At 41.3% G+C, this 27,743-nt stretch overlaps 1 protein-coding gene across 2 annotated transcripts; it reads left to right on the top strand.

Annotated features, from left to right (window-relative positions):
* KCNA10 (potassium voltage-gated channel subfamily A member 10) lies at positions 1 to 25,605 on the top strand. 2 transcript variants are annotated; one of them, XM_072133132.1, is made up of 4 exons: positions 1 to 214; positions 14,568 to 14,620; positions 15,518 to 15,587; positions 23,195 to 25,605. In XM_072133132.1, the coding sequence occupies exon 4, from the start codon at positions 23,233 to 23,235 to the stop codon at positions 24,727 to 24,729; it is 1,497 nt and encodes a 498-aa protein (XP_071989233.1). In that variant the 5' UTR covers positions 1 to 214; positions 14,568 to 14,620; positions 15,518 to 15,587; positions 23,195 to 23,232; the 3' UTR covers positions 24,730 to 25,605. The 2 variants fall into 2 exon arrangements, with proteins under 2 accessions (XP_071989233.1, XP_071989234.1); XM_072133133.1 differs by lacking the exon at positions 14,568 to 14,620.
* The last annotated feature ends 2,138 nt before the right edge of the window (positions 25,606 to 27,743 follow it).

The raw sequence follows: 27,743 nt of genomic DNA, 5'->3' as shown, positions 1-27,743 counted from the left end.
TAAGACTTTTACCTGACTGTGCAAGCACTCAGAGCATGGATACAACAAAGCTAGATAGAGTTTCATTCAAGGGTAGGATTTCTGAATCTTGGTGGAGTCAAACACGTTTTGTTCTTCAGTCTACTACTTAACTAGATTCGTGTGAGTGCTCTGGAAAGCCCTGATGTAAATATTCTGCTGGTCCAATTTCGAGACAGCACAAGATTAACAGCAAGTAAGTGGTCACCTTTTATTCTTTTTACTCTAATGACATTGTGAAACTGTTCACTGGGTATTCAAATTCTCTATAATATATTCTGCATATATATTATTAAACAACTTCTTACAAACATCTATGAGATAAAAGAATAGGCAACTCTAAACATAAATTAAGATAAAATATATAAATCTGGTTCAAAAAAATCAGTCTTCTTTTTTTGATGGATTTGTTTTCATATTGTGCATCTTTTATTATGTGAAATGATATTTGTATTATAGTTTTTAAAAGATGGATTGTATTATTCATGCTTCATGTTATGGAATTAAAAATTATTAATATTATTAGTTGTGGTAGTAGTAGTAGTAGTAGTAGTAGTAGTAGTAGTAGTAGTAGTAGTAGTAGTGTTACAACCAAAGTAGCAATGATCAGAATCTTTAATATGATCACTTTAATTACTCTTTACTTGTTCAAGCCAAACTGTAAACTTTTTTTTGAACAATAAATTGTTTTTTATTAAAGTAAATTATTAAATGAAACGAAAGTTATGTCCAAATTGTCCAAAAAATAAATATTGTAAAGCCTTTAAAAAGTGACAATACAAATCTGCTCTGAATAGCGCAACTTTCTTTCAAAGCCCTGGCGCGTGCCCATATAGCAGTTTACAACCAAATATAGGGTTTTGGTGTACTCGGGAGAAATTTGTAAAACTTGTGGAATGTTTTGGTACATTTTTAGAAAAAGTACATTAGTTTATCAAAAAAATTTAAAATTTAATAATTTCACCAGATTTTGTTGTTGTTCTGGCACGGCCCATTTTTTCAAATCTGCTCTGTGTCACTCTAAGTGGTTATAACTTTAGAACGCTCTAACATATCCAGGTAATCTTGAGACCATTTTATTGTGACAAATTGCACTTCATGTTTGTTGAAAAATTTGGGTAATATGATTTGTGTTTATTTATGAAAAAAATGCATTTGGCGAAAATGTGAAAAAATTCTCGATTTTCTAAATTCAAAATATTCTACTTTTCTGACACATTGTCATAACACCAAAATAACTTAATAACTAACATTTAGAGAATGTCTGATTTATGTTGACATGGTATTTTTGACATCTCGTGCAGGCACGACACAAAAGGGTCACCTGCGACACTTATGTGGCATGGACCCTTCTTAAAAACCAGTTGGCACTAGAAAGAACATGCGAAGTCCAACAGAAATCTGACGCAAGGAGCTTAGTAAATGTGACCTATGTGTTTGTTCATATTTGGTTTTATCATGTGTGACTTTTTCTATATAGTTTACCTGGAAACTTTACTTAGAGCATGAGTATGTGGAGCATATTATTTTTTGAAATTGCTTTGATTTTTTGCAGCTACCTAATTTATAGGAAGTAAAATTTTAGTTAATAAAACAAATGCTGTGTATATTAAAGGAAGATTATGAGATTAAGGAGGGCCAGAAGACAGAGGGCCTAGAACCGGATTTGCTGCATCCTTATTTTAATGGGTGGTAAGATCCTGTGCAGGGGTCCACAATATCTTGGAGCCCATGCTAGTTATCAAGGTGGTAGTGTTTATCATCATTAGTAGGAAAGCATCTTTCTGATTGGACCTTGCACTTCTAATTACATTTCTGTAGGTATTATTGGAAGTCACACTTTTACAGCTTTGTCATTTTCTACAATAAAGTTGCAGTCACGTTGGGCCACATTGAGTAAAATTTTTTGCCAGATACCGAGAAGCCTATATGGTTTTTCACTATATTTGTATATATCCAACTGAATGACTGGTCTATGTGAATGACTTGTTTTTTTATAGTAAAGACCAGTTAAGGTTGCATCAAATAAATCCTTAATTTGATATTCTGGGAAAATCCCTTTTTCCATCCCTGCACTCCACACATTTATCTATCTCTGTACTGTTTCCTATGCTACCCATGATGCATTAAAATCACAGTATTGCAATGGCACTGCCATTTTGGGGAGGGTTGATGCTCTTTATGGCGTCATCCTCCCCAAAGTGGTTGGGTCAGGTTTGAAATGTAATGTACTGTATGAAAGAAGCCTTTGTGTTCATAAGCAGCATGCAAAGTGTGACTGGCCCACCATAGGACCAGAAAAGTCTTTTGTTGGCATAGGCAGTAACACGTTAAAATGGACTCCAAAGATTCAATAGATTTTAAAACTCTTTGTAGGTGACTAGGGAAATCCCTTGACACAAAGGTTTATTTCTTATTGGGTGATTCATAAATATTTCAGTCTGACAATGCCAGAAAGTGAGACCTTGGATCAGCTACACAAATCCATGTTTTTTCACAAGGTCAAAAGGAGATCATATGACATGACAAGATGATTCCAAGAATTTTCAGATCGGAAATTTATTTACTGGGTAACTTCAACTCTCTGTTTCTCAGTTTGAAAACCTTAACAACATTATTATACTGGATCAAACTTACCAGTATATAAAAATAAAATACATTGAATTAGCTTTAAGACAATAACTTACAATTGCATGAAAAAGTGTTTGTCTACAGGGGAGCCTTTTTGTGTAATATGAGGTGGAAAATGAAACTTTGACACAGGAGATTAGCTTTATAAAAAAAAAAATAGTTCAAACAACAGTATACAACATATAACTTAAACAACAGATAATATAGGTCCGGTTTTGTATCCTTAGAATAGGTAAACATTTTCAGATTGTCCGACACCCAGCAACTCTACCAATTAACAACCAGAAACTCTGCCAATTTGCTGGCCAAAACAGTCATAAGATTTTGTGAATCTATATGGATATATTTCTGTAATATAAACAAAACATAATTAGCATAGTTATTGGTGTATAATATTCTGTCCAAGTTTGATCAGTTTTTTCTGATATCAAAGACTTTATTATGAAAATCTTTAGTGAAAAAATAGGCAACAATTGGACACGCTGTAGGAAAAATGCAACGGAAATATGAATCCATAACCTTTAGCTTTTGTTTTTACAAATTTTTGCAAAAAAAAAAAAGCTGTAATTGATGCTACTGTAATGATGTTTTCTGTTCTTTACTTCAGACACACTCTGAATTCATAGTTAAGCAGTAGACACAACTTTGCCTCCAACTAACAGTCATGTTGCAGGAAACGTGATGTGTTACTTAGATTTTGATGCCTATACCCACATGCACTCTAGGATGTAACATTATATGTCCATTGGGTCAGCCTAGTTGATAGTGCTGGCATTGACAAGTCTCAATGACAAGGACAGAGAATGACAATTGGACAACAACTGCTGTTTGTGACTCGGCAGGCTACTTGTTGTGGTTATTGGTGTTTTTTATTATTTGTTTCAGCTTGAGTTGTCCTGCTTATGGTTTTATAAATTACAGAACTTGGTTATGGAATTTACCGTAAAAGGAACTTAAAGGGAACTTTCCTAAATTGATCTAGCTTCGAGGAAGACTTTAGAGAAAGTATTATTAAAGTTACAACAGTTTTTTGAAGATATATCAGATTTTTTGTGTCTACGGATATTTGCCAAGAGTGCAAAATTTTGGGAATTCACTAACTCACTTGGTAAAAAAATTGCAAACAAATCCACTGTAGTTTCCCTGTGGCACAAGACAAACTTATGGGGGCAGATTTACTTACCCGGTCCTGTCGCGATCCTTGCTGTCCATTGTCCGACGAGGATTTGGGTCTGCTGCGATTCACTAAGGTCATGCATCTAATTTCCTTCATGTGTTGCTTTCCCCACTGAGGTCCGCCGGAGTTCACCTGGTGCATGTGAGTGCTTGATCTTGCAACACAATTTAGCTTTTAAATTCCGCGGTTTGTTCGAATGAGTCGGGTTGTCCGACGGCATGCCCCCCCGATTTCTGTCGCCGGCTCCACAATCTGATCGCGTGTGCTAAAAACCCAGGGGAATTCACGAATATTCGGGAAACACGATAGAATCACGGTCCGCAGACCCTTGGTAAATGTGCCCCACGGAGTTGCTGAGAATTTTTTGTGCATTTTAAGTCAAAAAGTCACAAATCCACTCCAGAGTTTGGCACTGCATGTGCCTGGATAAAGTGCCTGGATAAAACCTCACTTATCAAGCTGTCAAAACCACTATAATATGATGTTCAAAAAAAACAAATACACTCAAAAAACTGCACTGAGATATCTTCCCAATGCTAAATCTCACCTTAGGTCTGATTTTGATTCTACATTTTCATGCAGTAAAATCACATTGTATTGCAAAGTTTTATGGAGGAGTTGGTACCTGCAATGTACTAAGGTTTTGACTCATATTGAAGTTGATTTCCATTTAAAAACCATAATCAGATTAGCTTCACTGAAAATGGTAAGTCAATGGGAGTTATTTATAATTAGACAGGATCCTTGGGACAGTTCTATGTCTGTCTTTGGAGTTCCACTGTCCATCAGATTTAGGCCGTGTTCACATAACGTTTTATGCCATGCGTTGTAAGTACACTTCAGTAGGATTTTGATGTGTCTTTACAATGTATGGCACAGAGATATCCCACTGTATGCCTATACAGTGGGATACGTCGCCCGGGAGCCCCCCTGTTCCTTATCCCTGCATACGGCGGGTAGGGGGGTGTACATCGGCAGCAGGTGGGGTGTTCCCCCAGCAATGTCACTGCCCTAATATGAACAATGACATCACCAGGTTCTCCCTCCTGCTGACCAACGCATGCACTTGGTGGGGCTGTGGGGAGAGGTGCAATATATTGCATAAGTTCCCCATAGCAATCTATTGCATCCACTGACTGCATACGCTTTTTTGGCGTATGTTAGGTATAGTGATTAGACAGAGGCAACAACTTTGCCTCGACCTGACACTATTTGTCAATGGATACGCTAAGTATATATGTCGGGTGCTTATTAGAACCCAGCTTTATTAGTACCCAGCCTTATTAGAGTTTCTTTAACCCATTAATACATTTTTCTGCAGTGTTCTTCTGCTGTTCTTGTGCTTCTTTCATCCAAAGCTGCATTACAAGTTGCAAGATGGGGGAAAAGCCTTTTTTCATATGCCAGGCTGAAACTGGAAAGACTCTACAACTTTTTATGCAACTTTTTAAAAAATCAAGTACATAAATCTGGACTTGAACATCCATGCAGATTGATAAATATCTCAGTTAGAGCTTCTAACTTGAAGTAATATCTGTGTACTTTGCTTTGTATCAAATTAGGTTGTATACATTTTCATTACACAAAAAATGTTGATTTAAAATGCTAAAAATCTGATGGTAATTGAGATATTTAGTGCACAAAGTAGATAAGGAGGAGACTTCTAAAATCATATAACGTTTAAATAGTGAAATAATAGTATAAATAATTATAAAGAGAAGCTTTCCCTCTGTACTACACCAATTTGTTTTCATACATTCTTTTGTTCATTGCACTCATTAGGTCTCTCTTGAGAGATTTTCATGTCCCCCAGATGGTACCTGTTTAATTTGAAGAAAGCAGTGAATGATACTGCAGCAATGAGACATGTGTTTTCTAAGCGTGTATCCAAATTAAGGCCACATTCACACTGGCGTTGCCCGCCGTACCGTAGCACGGCACTGCGGTACCGACGCTCACCCCCACCCCTCTCCATATCCTAACATAGAGCCCAGTGCCATATTCCGTCAAAAGATAGGACATGTCCAATGTGTGTACTGGCTACGGAGTGGTACTGCTCCCGTACGGAGCCTTGAGGCCATTGTGATTTATTGGGGAAGTATATACGTAAATATGTAAATATGCTTCTTAACACCCTAAGGCCCGTTCCACACTTGCAAGTGTGATGCGATGAACTCGCATCACACTCGCAACGCATGCTGCCCGGATCGCATATCCCGAACGCCCGAACGCTGCAAACCGGGACTTGCATGTCAGTTCACTCTTGGTGTGCAGCGTTTGGGCCATGCGTTCCCGGCAGCATGCTTTGCGAGTGTGATGCGAGTTTATCGCATCTCACTCGCAAGTGTGGAATGGGCCTTAGGGACATTAGCACTTTGATTCCATTTGTTATGCAATCAGTGCACACTAGAGCGGCCCACAGTCGATCGCATATGTGTTTCTATGCAAATCAGCACCCAGTGTCTTGTATTGTGTAAATGCGAGACACCGGGCGCTGATTGCAAATCGCAAGCGTTTGCATAGAAACACATATGCGATCAGCCATGGGCCACTCTATTGCGCTTTCATTCTGTTACAAAATGGAATCAAAATGCTAACGTGTGGCATCACCCTACGGGCATTGACTGGTTTGCTGCTCCTGTTTCCTTCTCTCCACCTCTTTCTTTTAGGGGGAGGTCAGAGATTTTTACATGGCAAATATTGGGCCCCAGTGAGCACTGAAAACAAAAAAAAGTTTTACATTATTTGTCAGTTTGGGATCAAGCAGAGTAAGTTTTTAAAAATGATAAAAGTTTATCTCATGATAATGAATAAATTAATGAAAAGTTTATATCCTTTATAGTAAACACGTTAAAGGGAACAAAACAGCAAACCAACCAAAATATCTTTTTTTTATAATCTATTCTATTGAAAAAATTTAATAAAAAGAAACAAGAAGATAACACATATCTCATATTGATGTGAATGCCATCTGCAACTTGTCTTGCAAAAAAAAAAGATGTTAAATATGTAAGGGTTTGTTGTCTGATGGAACGATTTTACTTACGAGTGGCACCTTTAGAATCCTGTGCAATGCACTGGAAATCTGGATAGGTTATCAGATGGGGCTTCTTTGGAAAAGTCATATATATGTATCTTGAAATATGTTGTGATATGGTTGATTGTTGTATTGTCTTATATGTGATGTAATAAAGATTATTTAGAAGAAAACCTCAATAGTACTTATCATGGTAAAATGTGTGAAGCAGCTATGACCCACCAGCAGCAGAACTCTGGGTTTTCTGTGATTTTCCATGTCCTGCTGCCTCCAGGTCAATGGAGGCGTCTACTGTCTAAATGCCCCATCTAACATAACCTCTCCCATAGCAGTTGTTGGAGCGGTGTACGGATGTCCTCGGAACACTACTCTGTGGTCAACCTCTTTGTCACGGATGCACCCGCAATCCTTCCTGTACGTAATATAGAATACCTATATAAAGTATTAAAATGTTTATACATTTTAAACATTTTTATACATCTAGCAGTATAAAAGTTTTATACATCTAGCAGTATAAAATTTTTATACATCTAGCATTTTGGAAAGCTGTGAGGCCTAATATTTGTTTATTCATTTTTGTTTGAATCCCGTGGCAGAGTGTAATAAGAATCATTATGTCCTGGTGCTCTTGTGGTTAAAGCACTCGGATGTGCTTGTGCTCTTCTTCATAAATATAGGGACAGCAATAACTACACTAAAAACCTGTGAGGGGAGACAAGAGAGCCCTGGCTCTTATCTGCTTGTTGCCTCCAGGACAGAGATAGGAGGTCATAAAGCTGGCATGAATGTTAAGACCACTTTGTAAGGTGTTGAATCTCCGCATTAATTTATATTCCCATTCTTTCCTTTCCCTCTGTGTCTTCAAATAGTAATCTGCAAATATTCCACAGTGTGCTCCTCTCTGGAGAAATATGCTGCTACTGGAAGATCTTTCCTTTCATTTTTAATATCAGGTACATGGTCACCTGTGAGAATGTGCTGGCTCTCCAGTTGTGGGCTGTAAGTGACTACTAGGGGTACTCTGGCTTCCTGTTGGGTAAATTGTCTCTGTTGATGGCTGCTGCTTTTCTTATTTGGTTGTCAGTCACTTTTGGTCTGTATCTCAACTAAAGAAAGTAAGACCTGAGCCCTGGTTTATGGAATACTGTTGTGGTTAAGCGGATGTCTAATTTGTATTGTGGTATCCAGAAAGTGTTTCTCCTTATCTGAATAGCTTAGTTTCTGATTTATGGTGGAGGAAAGTTGTTGTAGCCAACATGGAATTGAAGCAGAGCTTTCTCACCTGCAGTCCAGATTATCAGAATATCATCAATATAATATAATGGGTTTTATGGTGCATGTAGATAAGTAAGCACCTTCCAGTTCAGCCATAAAAAGATTGGCATACTGTAGTGCAAACCTTGAACCCATTGATGTTCCCATACATTGTAGGTACAGATCCTCACCAAATGAGAAATAATTGGGGGTGAGCACAAATTGTATGAGTTCTGTGACCAGTTCTGTTGGTTGATTGTGCTTTCCCATGTGTGTCCGACATGCCACTATTCCATCTTTATGGGGAATGTTGTGTAGTGTATAGAGATTCCACATCCATGGTGGACAGAATTGTACCATAAGGAAGTGGACCTACAGTCTTTTTTGTGAATCTTGGAGAGCATATAGAAACAGGTTGACCTTGGGTTTCATATCAGTTGAAAACTTCTTGGTCATATCAATTAGTTGATTCACAGGTCTCTGTGGAGTCACTTTCAAGTTTACTATAATGAATGGGGTTGGACAGCTGTCTGTTTGGTTCCTTGATATAGTCAGAAGTATTCATTGGGACAATTGCACCCAAAAACAAATAGAGATTACCGACCACAGGTAATGTGCACCGACCTAGACACGTGTTTCGGACAAATCGCTTTGTCTGGGGGAGTCAGGAATTGTATTACTATTACTATATTTACACCAGGGCAGTGTGTGCTGCTTATCTGTGTGTTTCTCCAAGAGTGTCTGTCACTTTTATTTTTAAACTCTTGTTTAAATAATAAAAATTATTTAAATGGACTTTGTCTTGTGATACTTACTTATTCTGTGTAGACTATATTGGTTTTGGTGTTCTAAATGGGGGGTGTCTGTGTTTAGCCCAACTCATTTATCCCAACATGCAATGGTATATTACATATTGTAACTAAAGCCTGAGAGTCTACAGACTCTTATGCTTCTTTGTTTACCTGTCTGAGCACTGATGAATAGGAGGGCCTGCAGCAGGAGATTATGATTCATTATATTATTTTTGCCTCTTTCTGTGTCTGTCAGTGAATTGTACTGTTAGAGATGCCATATTGGAATTGGACTGGGGGGGTTTAGGGCTCATTAGTGAAATTGATTCTGGGGACCCACCTACTGCACTTATATACCAACCATGCATGCTTCCCATGGCACCTCTTCTCTCTTGTCTTCATGTCTTTCAGAGCGAGCAGAGATGTGTCCATGCACACTACCTGCACACACACTATGATGCAGGGTCACTCTTGGTTCACCAATGGGATTATGCCCCCGGCTCTCTAATCCACTACCTGGTCCCTCTTGTCACTTGCACATAGCAGCTTCATGATCGACGGGTGGGACCAGGCAGCGAAGTACAGAGTGGGGGCATGCATAAATAATATGATGGCGGGTGCCGAGGAGCACTCTCGTGATGCCTGTGGCTCATCTACATATTTTTATAAACGTTTTCTACCGTAATATGGACATCCTTGAAGATAATAAAATTTCTATTCCCTAGAAAAAGCAGGTAAGTTTAGACATCTACCATCAGTAAACCTTATATTTAATAGAAAATTAAAAAGTATTAATAATTAAACTTGATATAATGGGGCACATTTACTTACCTGGTCCGGAGGAGTTCCCGAAAGTGCATTGTCCGATGTTCACTAACATCGTTCGCCCGATTTTCTGAATGTGTCTCTTCCCTATTCAGGTCCACGGGTCTTCCTCCCGGGGTATGTAAGTGCATGTCTTGAGACATAATTTTTAAGTTAAATTTTGCGATTTGCCCGAATCAGGCACATTGTCCGACGGCCTGCCCCCCGATTTGTTCCGCAGGAAAGCCGGCACCGCTGTGCCAAAATCCGATTGTGTGCTCCCTTTCTAAATACCTGTCACAGCAGCGCAAATCTGAATGTGAATATCCAAAAGTGAGCTCCACAGGACCCTTAGTAAATGAGCCCCAATGGGTTCACTTACCTTGTATTGCACAGCTAACCATCTGAAATTTTTCAGTTGCAGCATAGCAAATACGATTTAAACAAAAATACAAAATGCTTTTAGCGATAGAGTCGGGAAGCAAAAGTTCTCTTAACTGCCGATTTAAGACCGCCTTGTAGGCATGTGGACTTATACCCATTGACACTCCACTAGGGGATTCTGGGAAAACCTGAAAATAAGTTTTCCCGGATGAGACAAGGAAAACAATGCCTTTTTTAGCTACCTTGTAAGACAGCTGCCTTGACATCAAGCACCTTCAGGAATCCTTATGACATAATGACCCTAGTAAAAAGCTTCTCACTCCCTATGAACCAGTTCCCTATGCTTTACTAAAGAGACCCAAACAGTTGGGAATCTGTTGCTTCTGGAATAGATATACTGGTTCTGTTGTAATCCCGCATTGTGTCATAAGACATCCTGAAGGTCATGCTTTATATCAAGGAAGCTTTTTTACAAGGTAGCTCAAGAGGTGTGTTTTTTCTTATCCCATCCTGGAAAACATTTTTAGGGATAGGGACATACAGAATTTCTGCTATATAAAACAGTTTAGTGTGCTAGCCATTGTTACAATGCCCTTATTTACTAATATGGGCTCATACACACAGTTGTGGTCTTCACTTCACCATGCATGAGACAATTAACCGAGCCACAAAACTCTGAGTCCTGTTCCTGCCCGTGTGTGCAGCTCAGGCAGTTATTTTCTACTCTAATTGGTGTGTGAGCAGATCTTGCATCAATAACACTAAGGCTGCAATCAGTGCACCAGGCCTAATACAGCAGCAGCGTAATGAATGAAACTTAACCAAATCCCATACACAGTAGGCTACCACATTGACCTATTTATTGACCCATATCTCTGCTGCCTGCGTAATACATGTCTCCATGTTTCTCATCTGCCTCTGCCAGTCTCTCCACTGATTACCCATTGCACAGCTAATTCAATTTAAAATATTAACCATGACTTACAAAGCCATCCACAACCTGTCCCCTCCATAACCTTATCAGCCAAAACCGACACACTTAATCTCAGTTCCTCACAACACCTTCGGATTTAATTGTAGCATTGGCTCTACTCCCTAATATTTTCATCAATCATACATTGGAACTCTCTCAAAATGTGTCAAATTGTCCCTACCTTTCAAACCTTGACATACAATGCTGTCCACAACCTGCCCTCTCCTATATCTCTAAACTTATCAGCCAATACCGCCACACATAATCTCAGCTCCTCGCAACACCTTCGCATTCAATTGTACCCAGGGCCGGATTAAGGTTGGAGGGTGCCCCTGGGCGCAAAGTCTGGTGGAGGCCCCCATTGAATTTGGCATACAGCCCCATGTAATATACACCTCATCCACTCCCAGAAACACAGCCCCATGTAACATACACCTCATCCACCCCCTGACTCACAGCCCCATGTAATATACACCTCATTCACCCCCAGACACACAGCCCCATGTAACATACACCTCACCCACCCCAGACACAGAGCCCCATGTAATATACACCTCATTCACCCCCAGACACACAGCCCCATGAAACATACACATCATCCACCCCCAGACACACAATCCCATGTAATATACACCTCATTCACCCCCAGACACACAGCCCCATGTAATATACACCTCATCCACCCCAAGACACATAGCCCCATGTAATATACACCTCATCCACACCCAGACACACAGCCCCATGTAATATACACCTCATTCACCTCCAGACACACAGCCCCATGTAACATACACCTCATTCCCCACCAGACACACAGCCCCATGTAACATACACCTCATTCCCCACCAGACACACAGCCCCATGTAATATACACCTCATTCACCCCCAGACACACAGCCCCATGTAATATACACCTCATCCACCCCCAGACACGCAGTCAAAAGTAATATACACCTCATTCACCCCCAGGCACATAGACCCATGTAACATACACCTCATTCACCCCCAGACACACAGCCCCATGTAACATACACCTCATTCCCCACCAGACACACAGCCCCATGTAATATACACCTCATTCACCCGCAGACACACAGCCCCATGTAGCATACACCTCACCCACCCCAGACACACAGCCCTATGTAATATACACCTCATCTACCCCCAGACAAACAGCCCCATGTAATATATACCTCATCCACCCCAGACACACAGCCCCATGTAATATACACCTCATTCATCCCCAGACACACATCCCCATGTAATATACACCTCATCCACCCCCAGACAAACAGCCCCATGTTATATACACCTCATTCACCCCCAGACACACAGCCCCATGTAATATACACCTCATCCCCCCCCCAGACACACATCCCCATGTAATATACACCTCATCCACCCTCAGACACAGAGCCCCATGTAACATACACCTCATACACCCCCAGACACACAGCCCCATGTAACATACACCTCATCCCCCCCCAGACACACAGCCCCATGTAATATACACCTCATTCACCCCCAGACACACAGCCCTCACCAGCCAGTGAGCTCCATGACATATATAAATCTTGTTCCTGTCCTGTCAGGCCCCCACCTCCATACACATGGATAACACTGCCCCTGGGAGGTTTCTGTTCTTCTGTAGTCACACATGGCAGCTTCTTCACTTCTCACTTCCTGCTTTTCCCGCAAGGCTCTGCCCCCTCCCGTGACATCACGGGATCACATGTTTTACACTTCAGACCCCGGAGGAGGGAGGATTAAGTCACCGGAAGAGATGTCTGTGTCCGGTGTGTTTTGCCTTTGCGCTGACTGTCTCTGAAGTGGAGCAATGCCCTGCAGCATGCCTTACAGCTGACTGTATCTGTATGAGACTTGCAGCACAGCGGCCGGCGCTGCGCACACCCAGGGGGCTCACTGCAAGCCCCTCCCTACTCCCTCAGAACGATGTGCTGCGGCACAGCCCCACTATCCCATATCACTAACAGCTCACGGCGCGCTTTAAGTATACAAGTGTCAGACTGACACTGTCAGTCATTGTCATCTTGTGGGTGTCAGGCTAGAGGTTTTGGATCCTCTGGACCACTGCGGACAATGGCACAAGCCACTACCTGGACACCGGAGTCTAAGTGGTACCCGTTTTTCACCAGAGCATGCCGCAAAGCGGATTGGACTTGCTGCGGCGTGGTACCACCAGGTCGTTCCACAGGCATGACTTGTCTGCAGTGGCAGCTAAGGTTGGGGTACGGAAACGGCAGGCAATCTCGTAGTCGGGGACAGGCAGGAGGTCAGGACAGGCAGAACAGTATCGGAGTCAGAGTCGTAGCAACGGGTCAGGGCAGGCGGCAAAGGAGCGATGTCAGAAACGGAACCAGGGTCACAACGGGAATTCACACAAACAGCACAAGGCATAGACACAGCTTTCTCTAAGGCGCAAGGCACGAAGATCCGGCAAGGGTAACAGGAAGGGGCAGGGTTAAATAGACTAGGCTGAAAAGGCCAGTGCCAATTAGCGGCGCGCTGGCCCTTTAAATTCACAGAAGCTGCCGCGCGCGCCATAGATGTCGGGGACGCACACACACAGCCGGGAGGGATGGAGCAGAAGCAGCCGGAGCAGCAGCAGACTCGCCAGGAGCCGGGACGCGTGAGTGGCGCTTGCTGCGCGCTGGCGGGGGACAAACGGCACGGGTGAGCCCGCGACCCGAGGCATGGGTTGCGGGACCACCCGTGACAGTGGGGGCCCCTTTGGGAGCAAGATGGTGGGGACCCCGGGGCTCTAGCCCCTGGAGCCCCTCCTATAATCCGGCCCTGATTGTACCATTTGTTCTTCTCCCAAACATCTTTTTCATCGCCCATACTTTGGAGCTCTCTCAAAATGTGTCAGATTGTCCCTACCTTCCAAACCTTTAAACCTTACCTGAAAACGGATCTGTTTAGGATTGCCTAAAATACACCGCAACCCCCCCTACACTCCCATATAGATTGTGAACCCTCTCCCTCTACACTTTTTCCAGATCTCAGTATTTGTATTTTGTACCTGCATTTGTTCTCATCTTAATGTATGAGTACCCTTTTATTGAATGTACAGCACCATGGAATTAATGGTGCCCTGTCAACAAATACATAATAATACACATAATTATCTGCTGAGGAATCCATTGCAGAATAGCAGATATTGTCATTTTTTTCTCTACATGTATTCCCCACTTAAAGAAGCCAGGTTTATCTGACAATCTTATTCATTTCATTTTTTTTCCAAGCATACATGATTATTGCAGTAGGGACAGGGTTAAATGGCCGCCAGATACCAGGCTATATGACGGCTTATCTCCCTCATGGAACAAACAATAGGACATCTTATAGTTGAGCCTAGTTCAGCCATTAATTTATGTAATAGGTACACTGGAATTTTACTTGGCAAGTATAATAGGTATAAAATTGTTGTCACTATGAATGTTAAGATACCTTTTTTATTTCCATGAAATAATACAGAACATGGACTTTCAACATTTCCGCTAAGAGAGAGAGAAACAGAAGGCAATGAGGTAAATTAAATTATTTTCCAACTACTGAAGTTTGTATTTAGTAATACAGATGTGTCTTCTTTTTACCTTATTCCTTTGTTTAACATGTCCAGAAATTTATATAATCAAATTTTGTTAAATTTGACAATCTTTTATGTGTTTATGTGTTGCTGCACTTTATTTTGTTTTGTGAATTGCAGCTTTTAAGCATTTTTCAATAAAGTTAAGTCTTTAAAGTAATATTTCAGTCAAACTATGTTATTATATATGCTGTGTATATGAGATAAGTTGCTGCTTAATGGAAGTCTTACTGCCATCATGTACCTTTGAATAAATGGTGGTGACTAGTGGTGTAATTTGAGAGGATGCAAACAACTCAGTCACAACTGGGTCCAGGAGGCTTAGGGGACCCCATAACGTGTATCATTCTTATATGAGCAGACTAGTACTATAACCAGTGTATTATGAGTAGGGTGGTGACACATCTGTCCTGCCAAAATTTTACTTCTATTGTACTGTTGTAAATAGTTAGATTCAGTCCATACATGTGCAGACAGTCCCTTGGGGGTTCAAGAACTGCTGTTCTCAGTTCCAGTGCTGCTTCCTCTGCACTGCCTATAGGTTGATCATCCCTAGTCGGGAACAGATTTTTAGCTTCCGACCATATTATTTCATTAGTGTTTTCAAGCAAGCAGTAAAAACATAAAACATTTACAGATCCAATGGTAAATAAGGGTTACCTGCCTTATGAACAATAGTGATCTATATTATTTAGCAAACAAGAACATATTATATGTACTTATAGCATGCTGGCATTGTCTTTAGAGTGTCCCTTTCCATTGTAAAATGTATTTTAAAGTACAAAGATGATAAGTATTATATTTGACGTAAAACTTTCTGCTTGTGTTTTGTACACAGAATGGATGAAGATGATAAAGATTCAGCTTCACTTCTTTTCAGAAGCCTCCAAGCTGATAAATACATATGGGTAAGTACTTGCGGAATAGTCAAGTGAAGCGCATGACAAATAATCCTAGGTAGTACAATAGCTAGTATTTTACTGACATAGGTGGTACAACACAATGGTCATTAACTTTTTAAAGAACAATAATTGAAAATTTCAGGGAAACTATACATACAGTAGAGATGTATTATATTTGTTAAATGAGATAAGGGGAACAATCCAATCTAAATTCCATCAATCTTAATCCAAATATACCACCATGAAAGGCATTCTACACTATTCCTCTCAGAGAATACTCACTTTTAGTTCTCTTTTTGCAAAATGTTTGTAACTGTCCCAGTCCAAATCCCAGTGTGTACATACCCATATAATGCATGAATAAATAATGCATAAATTAAATGAACTCAATAATCCATTGTTGGGTTAGTAATTAAATTTAGATATTCTTTGTTAGCTATATTCTGGAGCAGAAATTCCCATCAGCACCTTTGCAGGGAAGATAAAGTATAACAATGCGCATCCAAACTTTTCCAAACTTTTCTTTCAAGTAAAGTCAAAATACGGGGCCTTTATACAAGACAATATTATGTAATATAATATTATGCTGTAACCTTGAAGCATAACTTTTACTATTGTTTTGCAAATGGCCTTCTACAAATATTCAACAGAGTGCTTTTAAAAACGTTAAAGTTATGTTTTAAGGGCATAGTAAAAATTGTGCATTACACAGAGCTCTAACAGATTTGGGTTAAATAGTTCAAAATAGCTGTAATGATGGCTCGGGGATACAGGGACAACAAACCAGACAGTGAGCCCTAAGTCTGAGCCCCCCAATGCTGTCACCTGCCTACTTGCCTCCGGTATCCTATTGATAAGGGACAACCACGAAGACGATCCCTTCCTAGGCCACAGTGCAGACAAAGAACACGACAAACAAACAATACACAAAGGTAGCGAAGTCAGGTAAACCGGGTCACAACGGAGAGAGCAATATATAAGCGGAATCAGAAAGCGAGAGCCGAGGTAAGAAACGAAAGCCAAAGTCAGAATGCCAGAGAAGTCAATATAAGAACAAAACGCTGAAAGGACTGGGGAGCTGAAAATACGAATATTACCAGCGCTGAGGAACCTGTGCTGGGAAGTAATATAGGTGACTGGGGAACCTCCCCTCAAGGTGACTGGAGGAGAGATCTGTCATTCACAGCAGGTTAACTGTTGCTAGACTGCAGGGAAAAGGGTGTGGTGCAACAATAAACCATGCAGCAATCTCAGTCCCAGTTCACACACAGGAACACTGAACAACCTCAACGCCTTCTAAGCCGCATACCGCGGACAGAAGACGATACAGGCAAAGACGTAACAGTACCCCCCCTTTTATGAGGGGCCACTGGACCCTCATTATTCCCACCTGGTTTAGAAGGATTTTGGCGGTGGTATATGTTGAGGAGACGTGGAGCATGGAGATCTTTACCAGAGACCCAGGTACGATGTTCCGGGCCATAACCCTTCCAATGGACCAGATATTGGACAGAGTTTTGTACCCTGCAGGAATCCAAAATCTTTTCTACCTCAAACTCTAGTTCACCTTGGACCACCACAGGAGCTGGTGGTTTAGTCACGGGTAACACGGGAGGGATATATTTTTTCAGAAGAGATTTGTGAAAAACATTATGAATGCGAAGAGAGCTAGGTAATTGTAACCTAAAAGAGACGGGATTAATAATTTCATTAATCGTGTATGGCCCAATGAATCGAGGAGCAAATTTCCCAGATGGCACTCTGAGACGCAAATTTCTAGTAGATAGCCACACTCGTTCCCCCACATTATATTCAGGACCAGGAGATCGTTTTTTATTAGCCTGACGCCGTTGGGTATCTTGGGCTTTCACCAGGTTCGACAGAACCCGTGCCCAGACTGAGCTCAGCCTTTGGAACGTTGCTTCAGCGGAAGGGTTAACAGACTCAATGTCTTGGCAGGACGAAAACTTTGGGTTGAACCCGTAATTACAAAAGAACGGCGACATTTTAGATGAGGTACTAACCCTGTTATTTAAGGCAAATTCGGCGAGCGGGAGGAAGGATCTCCATTTCTCCTGGTTATCGGAAATAAAGCATCTTAAGAACTGTTCAAGCGATTGGTTAAGTCTCTCTGTCTGCCCATTAGTCTCAGGATGGAAAGCGGAAGAAAACGAAAGAGAGATTCCCAATTGACCACAAAATTCTCTCCAGAATTTAGAGACAAACTGTACCCCCCGATCAGAGACAATATTTTCTGGTATACCATGAAGACGCAAAATATTGTTTATGAACAATGAGGCCAATAATTTAGCACTGGGTAATTTCCTGAGGGGTACTAAATGACACATTTTCGAGAATCGGTCACAAACCACCCAAATGACAGTTTTCCCTTGAGAGACAGGTAAGTCAGTTATGAAGTCCATGGAGATATGAGTCCAGGGTTTTTTAGGCAGAGGGAGAGGTTGGAGAAGTCCCTCTGGTACTCTTCTGGGCACCTTAGACCTGGCACATATATCACATGCTGCTACGAACTCCTGAACGTCACGTGACCACGAGGGCCACCAGTACAACCTTTCTAAGAGATACTTAGTGCCTGCAATACCAGGATGTCCGGCGAGCACAGAGCAATGGATCTCCTCCAAGACCCGGAGCCGAAGATTATGTGGCACAAACAATTTACCCATAGGAATATTACTAGGCGCAAGATCTTGAGAGTTCGAGATAGCGGTGGCGAGGTCATGGTCAATAGCAGATAACACAATACCAGGCGATAGAATCTTATCTGGGACAACCTCTGGGGTATTGTCGTTACCAAAGCTACGTGATAGAGCATCAGCTTTGATATTCTTAGTGCCTGGACGGTAAGTAACAACAAAATTAAAACGAGTAAAGAAGAGTGCCCGGCGAGCTTGTCTGGGGGACAGTCGTTTAGCATTATCTAAGTATAACAGGTTTTTATGGTCAGTAATCACAGTTATGGGATGTTTAGCTCCTTCTAGGAAGTGTCTCCATTCCTCGAATGCCCATTTTATGGCCAAAAGCTCTCTGTTACCCACATCATAATTATGTTCGGCAGAGGAGAACTTCCTGGAGAAGAACGCTACAGGTTTTAGGTTAGTGAGAGACTTTGATCCCTGAGATAACACTGCTCCCACCCCTACTTCGGATGCATCAACTTCAACTACAAAAGGGTGATTCAAATCAGGTTGAGTCAAAACTGGCGCGGTTACAAAACATCTTTTAAGCTGTGCAAATGCTTGCTCCGCCTCTGGAGTCCAATTGGTCAGATCAGCACCCTTTTTAGTGAGATCCGTCAACGGCTTAGCCACAACAGAAAAATTCTTAATAAATTTGCGGTAATAGTTGGCAAACCCTAAAAACCGCTGAAGGGCTTTAAGAGTGTTGGGACGTTCCCATTTCTCGATAGCCGTGACCTTGAGTGGATCCATACAAAAAGATTTAGGGGTGATGATATAACCCAAAAAAGTAATCTTTTGGACCCCAAACAGACACTTAGACAACTTAGCACATAAGGAATTCTTACGTAATCTAGAGAGAACATCCCTGACCTGTCGGATATGGGTTGACCAGTCAGGGGAAAAAATCAGAATATCATCCAGATAGACTACCACATATTGACCCAGGATATCACGAAAAATATCATTCACAAATTCTTGAAATACTGCTGGTGCATTACACAACCCGAAGGGCATCACACAATATTCAAAGTGTCCTTCAGGGGTATTAAAAGCAGTTTTCCACTCGTCCCCCTTTTTGATGCGAATCAGGTTGTAGGCCCCACGGAGGTCAATTTTGGAGAACCAGCGGGCACCCACCACCTGGTTAAGCAAATCAGGGATAAGAGGAAGAGGGTATTGGTTTTTGACAGTGATGTTATTCAGTTCACGGTAATCAATACAGGGTCTAAGTCCACCATCTTTTTTCCCAACAAAGAAAAAACCAGCCCCCATAGGGGAAATTCGAGGATCGTATATGACCCTTTTGAAGGCTCTCTTGTATATACTCTCGCATAGCCTCTCGTTCTGGGGAAGACAAATTAAAAATCCTTCCCTTGGGATATTTAGACCCGGGAATGAGATCGATCCCACAGTCATAAGGCCTATGAGGAGGCAGGGACTCGGCAGTCTTTTTATCAAAAACATCAGAGAAATCAGAGATAAATTCAGGCAGAGTTTCTTCCTCTGACTGACATTTAGAGAGGAACAGCGTATTACAATGGGAGGAACACAGCGGATCCCATTTAACCAGTTCTCCAGTGGTCCAATTAAATACAGGATTGTGTACAGATAACCATGGAAACCCCAAAATGACATCAGCGGACAAGTTTTTTAAAACAAAAAACACTACCCGTTCGGTGTGGATAGCACCAACCTGCATGGTTATCTGTGGAGTTCTGAAACAAACTCTACCCCCCCTTAAAGGGGTAGAATCTGCCCCCACAACCAGGACAGGAGGATTCTGGTTAACCAACTCCAGCCCTAGGGCTGAAACAAAAGCAGAGTCAATAAAATTAGCAACGGATCCAGAATCAACCATAGCTTGTCCAGATATAGACTTATCATTAGCAAACAGAGACACTGGCAACAAAATTTTAGATACAGAGTCGGAAGATACCTGTGCGCCTGAGTGACACTCCCGATTATCACTCAGGCGCTGAAGTTTTCCGCCTGTGGCCTGGGTCTGGTAGGGCAGCCTCTCAGGAAGTGTCCAGATTCACCGCAGTAAAAGCAAAGACGATTCTTCTGGCGATGCTCTTTCCGGGTTTTGGCTCTCGCCGTGCCCAACTGCAAAGGTTCTTGTTCAGATATAGGAGAGACAGAGTTTTTAGGAGAAAGTAAAGGTGACCCGGAGGAGTGACTCGCATATACTCTATCTTTTCGTCTGTCCCGTAGGCGACGATCAATGAGGACTGCTAAGGCCATGGTTTGCTCCAGTGAGTTTGGATCAGGATGACCAATCCAGGCATCCTTTACAGGTTCTGACAGGCCTTTTCTGAAAAGGGCTTTCAAGGACGGTTCACACCAGTTCAAGGTTACGCAGTGTTTGCGGAATTCCATGCAGTAATCCTCCGCAGAGCGGGTACCCTGCGAAAGAGACAGCAAACTGGACTCCGCAAGCCCAACATGATCGGGTTCTGAGTATATGGCCCCCCAAGGATTGAAAAAAGTGTTCCAAAGAGGACCACTCCTCTGCGGCTGGAGGTAGTTTCAGGGCCCATGCCTGGGGATCCCCCTGGAGTAAGGAAATAACCACCCCCACCATTTGAGTTTGGGAGTATAACGGGTTAACCCGAAAATAAAGCAAACAGGATTCCCTGAAAGTCTCAAATTTCTCTCTATCACCTGAGAATCGATCCGGGAGTAACATTTTTACCTTGTTAATACTGGGGAGTTGAGGTTGCGGAGCAGCAGGAGACGTGGCAGGGGTCTCTGCTCTAAACTGAGTTAGAACATGGACCTGGTTAGCCAGATCAGCCACAATGCCTGCTAGGCCTTCCATGCGATGCACAAGATCCGGGATGGAGCTCATCCTGGCGGATCCGGAAGACGTAGCAAACTAAGGATTTTTAAAGGGCTGGTAATAATGTAATGATGGCTCGGGGATACAGGGACAACAAACCAGACAGTGAGCCCTAAGTCTGAGCCCCCCAATGCTGTCACCTGCCTACTTGCCTCCGGTATCCTATTGATACGGGACAACCACGAAGACGATCCCTTCCTAGGCCACAGTGCAGACAAAGAACACGACAAACAAACAATACACAAAGGTAGCGAAGTCAGGTAAACCGGGTCACAACGGAGAGAGCAATATATAAGCAGAATCAGAAAGCGAGAGCCGAGGTAAGAAACGAAAGCCAAAGTCAGAATGCCAGAGAAGTCAATATAAGAACAAAACGCTGAAAGGACTGGGGAGCTGAAAATACGAATATTACCAGCGCTGAGGAACCTGTGCTGGGAAGTAATATAGGTGACTGGGGAACCTCCCCTCAAGGTGACTGGAGGAGAGATCTGTTATTCACAGCAGGTTAACTGTTGCTAGACTGCAGGGAAAAGGGTGTGGTGCAACAATAAACCATGCAGCAATCTCAGTCCCAGTTCACACACAGGAACACTGAACAACCTCAACGCCTTCTAAGCCGCATACCGCGGACAGAAGACGATACAGGCAAAGACGTAACAATAGCCCTTTACCACCTCCAAGATTAACATTTTGTTGTATAGAAATTCTTAAACGATAAGTCCCAGAATTGGAAATCTCCAATCTCAAATCTTCTGACTAGTACAGTAACTAAGACATGTCAAAAGTTTAGATGTCAAATTACAATACATGTTAAAGCTGTGTCCACTAAATTATGTGCTTCCTTTTCTTTCCAGTAAACCCATACACCTGCTTTCACCTGCTAAAATTGACATTGACAAAGAGGATTTTTCTATCATAATAAGTACTCAACTGTTAGTAGAAATATAAAGCTGTTATGAGATATGGATATCACAGTATGTGGTTTGTTTCATGCTAATGGAATGGCATCCATAACAAAGCTGGATTCCGCAACATAGTCAATAAGCAGCTGATGGGTTAAGAGTTCAAATGCCCCATAAGTATATACTCTTAAAATTGAATACTGAATTTTAAGGGTATATATCTATGTACTGTTAAAAGTCAAAATGTCGATAAAAATCAACAAATCAATCATTAAATGTTCCCGATCACAGTGGCGGATCCCGAATAGTAAAATATCTGCATCTTTAGATAATCTAGTCTAAGTTTATACCACCTACCCATTTATTTTCCATAGTTGTGAAACTCATTGTCACATTGTAGAACCCAAATGTTATGTAGAGAAAATTCCACAGTCCACATAACGGGGGATAACTATCTGAAAACTGGGGATCTCCCTGGACCTCCAGTGATAACAAGAATTGAGGTATCATCAGGTTTCTAGTAAGTGAAATGGTTGTGTAGATTCATGACCACTCCATCTTAAAAAAAAGAAACAGAGGTCATGTTTTTTGTCATCTATGGAGGTCTCAGTTGTGACACCCCCAGTGTGCACATCTTTTCACAGTGTAAATTTATTTCCAAAGAAGGCAGAAAGGCACAAAAAATGGCTCACAAACAGTAATTATTAAGTATCAAAATATCATATGATATTTTGATAGGGGGTATGTTGAGGTTGCAACATAAAATATCATCTTATATCATTGACCTTTTATTGCTTTGTTTACTTTGATGGAGTTAAGCAGGCATTATTTAGTGCCTGGACAGTGGTTTATTGCAATTGACCCTGACCTAGGTCTTTGCTTGTGTATATTCTTTGTACATTATATATTTTTAAATGCTTTTAAATATATGTCTTATTTTTGGTTTGTTCCTAAATAAAATTCATATGATATTTTGATACTTAAAGATTACTGTTTGTGAGCCATTTTTTGTGCCTTTCTGCCTGATTTGGAAATAAATTTATACGTGTTTATTGGCACAGGCTCCTGCTGACTTTTATGGTTGTCTTGTCCAACACCTCCATTCTATTTGTATATGCTCTTTTCACAGTGTTTATCTTGTAATCTTTAATGTTTCATTTTTTCTTTTAGAAATGTCTATGAAAATTAATTAAAACCAAGGTTACAACATGGATAATCTTTACAAGGCTTTGCCAAATCCTGAAGAGGCTTCTCCAAATGGTCCTGACGATTTTAAATCTACCAAAGCTACTGAAAATGAAAGTCCAATTCCTACAAATCAAAATACCACCTGGAAACTAAATGAAACATTACATGAAATGGACCTTTCTAGATTTTCAAAAGAATGTCTTGACAATCTAGTCACCGAACAAATGAGAATGGAGGAAGGGAACCAAAGGGTATTCATCAACATAGCAGGTCTCAGATATGAAACCCAACTTAAAACACTAAGTGAATTTCCAGATACACTCCTTGGAGATCCTCAGAAAAGAATTCATTATTTTGACTCTATGAGAAATGAATACTTTTTTGATAGAAATCGTCCAAGTTTTGATGGAATTCTATATTACTATCAATCTGGTGGTAAAATACGACGTCCAGCAAATGTACCAATTGATGTGTTTGCCGATGAAATTGTTTTTTATGAGCTAGGAAATGAAGCCTTAGATCAGTTTCGAGATGATGAAGGTTTTCTAAAAGATCCTGAAATCCCTTTACCGACCAACGATTACCATAGGCAATTTTGGTTGCTCTTTGAATACCCAGAGAGCTCAACTGCAGCAAGAGGCATGGCATTGGTCTCTGTTCTGGTCATTGTCATTTCAATACTAATATTTTGTTTGGAGACATTACCGGAATTTAGAGAAGAAAGTCTATTCAAATATTCAAGCAATTATACCAAGGAGGCTGCATACTTTAACACCTTCACCGACCCCTTCTTTCTTGTAGAGACGACCTGCATTATTTGGTTTTCATTTGAACTTGCTGTTCGATTTATCGTCTGCCCAAGTTCATCCGAATTCTTTCAAAATATTATGAATATAATTGACATTGTATCTATCATTCCATATTTTGTAACACTTATCACAGAACTTGTGAAACAAACAGAGCCCAATGGACAACAAAACATGTCTCTAGCTATTTTAAGGATTGTGAGACTTGTTCGAGTATTTCGAATTTTCAAGCTCTCCAGACATTCAAAAGGACTTCAGATATTAGGACAAACCCTAAAGGCCAGCATGAGAGAATTGGGGCTGTTAATATTTTTTCTCTTCATTGGTGTAATTTTGTTTTCCAGTGCAGTATATTTTGCAGAAGTTGATGAACCCAAGTCTCAGTTTATCAGCATTCCCGATGGCTTCTGGTGGGCTGTAGTTACAATGACCACAGTAGGATATGGAGATATGTGTCCCATCACTTTAGGGGGTAAAGTGGTGGGTACACTTTGTGCTATTGCAGGAGTGCTGACTATTGCACTTCCAGTTCCAGTTATTGTATCAAACTTTAATTACTTCTATCACAGAGAAACAGAGAATGAGGAAAGACAAACACTACCCATAGAAACAGATAAAATAAGCTTAAACAATTTAACCCGATCAGGAAGTACTTCTTCTCTGAAGAAAAATAATGGGTCCTGTGTTTTGGACAACAATGGTAAAACTTAATGGGGGTCATTTACTAAGGGCCCGATTCGCGTTTTCCCGACGTGTTACCCGAATATTTCCGATTTGCGCCGATTGTACCTGAATTGCCCCGGGATTGTGGCGCACACGATCGGATTGTGGCGCATCGGCGCCGGCATGCGCGCGACGGAAATCGGGGGGCGTGGCCGAACGAAAACCCGACGTATTCGGAAAAACCGCCGCATTTAAAAACCGAAAAAGTGTCGCTTGGGGAGCGCTTACCTTCACCTGGTCCGAGGTGGTGCATTCCGGCGCGATGAGATGACTTTCAGTGCAGCAGCGCCACCTGGTGGACGGCGGAAGAACTACATTCATAAATCCCGGCCGGACCCGAATGCAGAGCAGAGAACGCGCCGCTGGATCGCGACTGGACCGGGTAAGTAAATGTGCCCCAATGTCTTTGGATGTTTATTGATGATTTACCAAATATAAATGCAATAAAAGAGGTCATAGACAATGACATAATGTCACAAAAATTGCATGATGTTTACATTCACCATCAGGTTCTGAATGCCTCTATGTGCTGTGGGAAAATAAAAGGTTATCACTTCCTTGGCTAGTATGAGCCGATTAACACGTAAACGGCTGGGAACCATATGGTTTGAATAGGGTACAGGATTTCTAAAAAAAATGGAAGTATTGAGGGGCGCAGCAGCAATGGAATTACATCATTTCAGCATTTTGTACTTGGTGACAGGTTCTTTTAAATAAAACTGGCAACAAAAATGTTATAAGAATGATGAATGAGTATAGTCATATGTAAAATCATGAGAGTTAAAAGAAGAGTTTCCTTTGTGTTTAAAGATGAGAAAAACTGTTTCTTCTTACAGCTAAATGATTATGATCTGGAAAAATAAAGGGACATAAAAAAACAAAGTATTTTAAGAGAATTTCTATTGTATTTACTGTATGCATTGGACAGTTTACAGTTTAACAAAGGTATGCTTACCACATTACCACAAAAACCTATTGACTTGAGTATAAGCCCAGGGAAATGCATTGGTGTCAGCAGATACCCCCAATATATAGGTAGCCAGCCTCTTACCCCCAAATATCTAGCCAGCCCCCAGTATAAAGCTAGCCAGCCAGTGCCCCCTAGTATATAGCCAGCTAGTGCCCCCCAGTATCTAGCCAGCCCATGCCCCCCAGTATATAGCCAGGCCATTCCCTCAACCAACAAGCCCCCAGGAAATAGCCATCCAGCCCCCTAGCATATAGCCACCCAGCCAACCCCCAGTATATAGCCAGCACCTGCCCCTGTCTATCGTCATCCAGCCACCTTATATAACCAGAACCTGCCCCTGTATATAGCCAGCACCTGCCCATGTATATAGCTAGCCAGCCCCCTTATATAGCCAGACCCTGCCCTGTATAAAGCCAGCACCAGCCCCAGATATAGCTAGCACCTGCCCTGTAAACGGTCAGCAACGGCTGAAGTGGGGAACTTCCGCTGCTGAAAGGTGAGTTTTAACGTTTTTATCTTGACTCTAGTATAAGCTGAGTTGGAGTTTTTCAGCACATTTTTTTGTGCTGAAGAACTCAATTTAAGAGGTTAAACTACTATACTGACTTTGATGTATAAACGGAAAGAAAAGGATATAATTCAAAATGAACCATCACTGGCATTTGCCAGAAGGCGAATAATACTGTTTGGGTTTATTTTCATTTAATACGAACATGGATGTTCAAGTTCTTCAATGCCATCAGAAAAATCTGTACATTTAAATTGTAAACTGGTTTTCTGTAAATAAAACATGTTATAAACATGTTTTCCTTCTCTTTTACATTTTAAAGGAACAGATTTTCCAAAACTCAGAAATTTATTGTATTTTATTGTTGTTTTTGGGCTACAGATTTTGCACAGAAAAAAATAGCTTTAGAAATTAGTGTTGGTTGGTTTGCCTTTCCTCTTTTAGACACCGGGTCAATGGAGGCAGGTCTGATGGTTGAGGGTAAGATAGAGAAGATTTGTTTCTCTGATGTTTTGTTTTTGTATGTTGTTGGCTCTGAAATTTTGCTCACCTTGGATCCAGTAGAAGGGTGGATGTCAACTTTCTCCCCAAGCATTATTATCTGTTGTCTACTTGTTGGAGTTTCAAAGCTCTGCGAATGAAGCAGCTGTTGCACCAAGTTCATACAATCAGAACACTGAGCACTGCTGCTCCTTTAATGAAAAAAGTTAAAAGGTGCTGTTGCTCACCCATATGTACACATATCTCTGTCCGTAGTGCCGTGCTGGATTAAAAATAGGAGAGACGGCACTTTGTCTGGATCCAAAGTAATAATGAAAGAGAAAATTAATCCAATTAAAAACTATATAACTATATAAATATAAAAACTATTATTATAATCTGTAGTCGACAATTATATTCTTTGTCAGTGACCCCTTTAATCACAGTTACATTAGGATGAATGCTATAAACTAGAGTATCCATGTCTTGGCAGTGACTGGTTCTCATGTCATTGATAAGTTAATAATCAGTTATTAATCATTTCCTGAATTCATCTTTGGATAAATATCTAGAAATTATTCAGCAGGATCTTCTCTCGGGATTACCTGGGGGTAGAAACAAGCTGCCCCTAACTGCCCCCTCTCTCAGTCTGATCCTCCGCACTCCGGGGGCTATGAAGAGTTGCTTACATTTGGTCTTAGCCACAACGGCACCTGGTTAGGCTTTGGAGCGAGTGTGGCCCTCATGCACCAGCAGCTCCACCACCATGGGGGATTTGTACACACTCTTCTTCTGAGTGTCACAGCAGGGACAGCAGAGAGCTTCAAGAAGGGTCTAGATGCCTTTTTACACCTAAATAACATTGATTGTTATGTTATATAGAATTGTTTCCCCTAAATCCATTCCTCATCCAATCCAATCCCTTCCCTTCCTTGGTTGAACTTGATGGACAAGTGTCTTTTTTCAACCGTATAAACTATGATGCTATGAATTGATCCGCCCTGGCAATTAAGTAAAAAATTCCAAAGTTTATTTAATCTATAG

This window comes from Engystomops pustulosus, chromosome 2 (genome assembly GCF_040894005.1).
Source record: "Engystomops pustulosus chromosome 2, aEngPut4.maternal, whole genome shotgun sequence".
In the NCBI taxonomy this organism is placed as follows: Eukaryota; Metazoa; Chordata; class Amphibia; order Anura; family Leptodactylidae; genus Engystomops; species Engystomops pustulosus.
Note: the sequence above shows the minus strand (reverse complement) of the source record. Positions and strands in the feature narration are given on the sequence as shown.

Excerpts from the sequence above, each read along its gene's own strand:
- KCNA10 (XM_072133133.1), top strand. The coding sequence starts at position 23,233 with ATGGATAATCTTTACAAGGCTTTGCCAAATCCTGAAGAGGCTTCTCCA.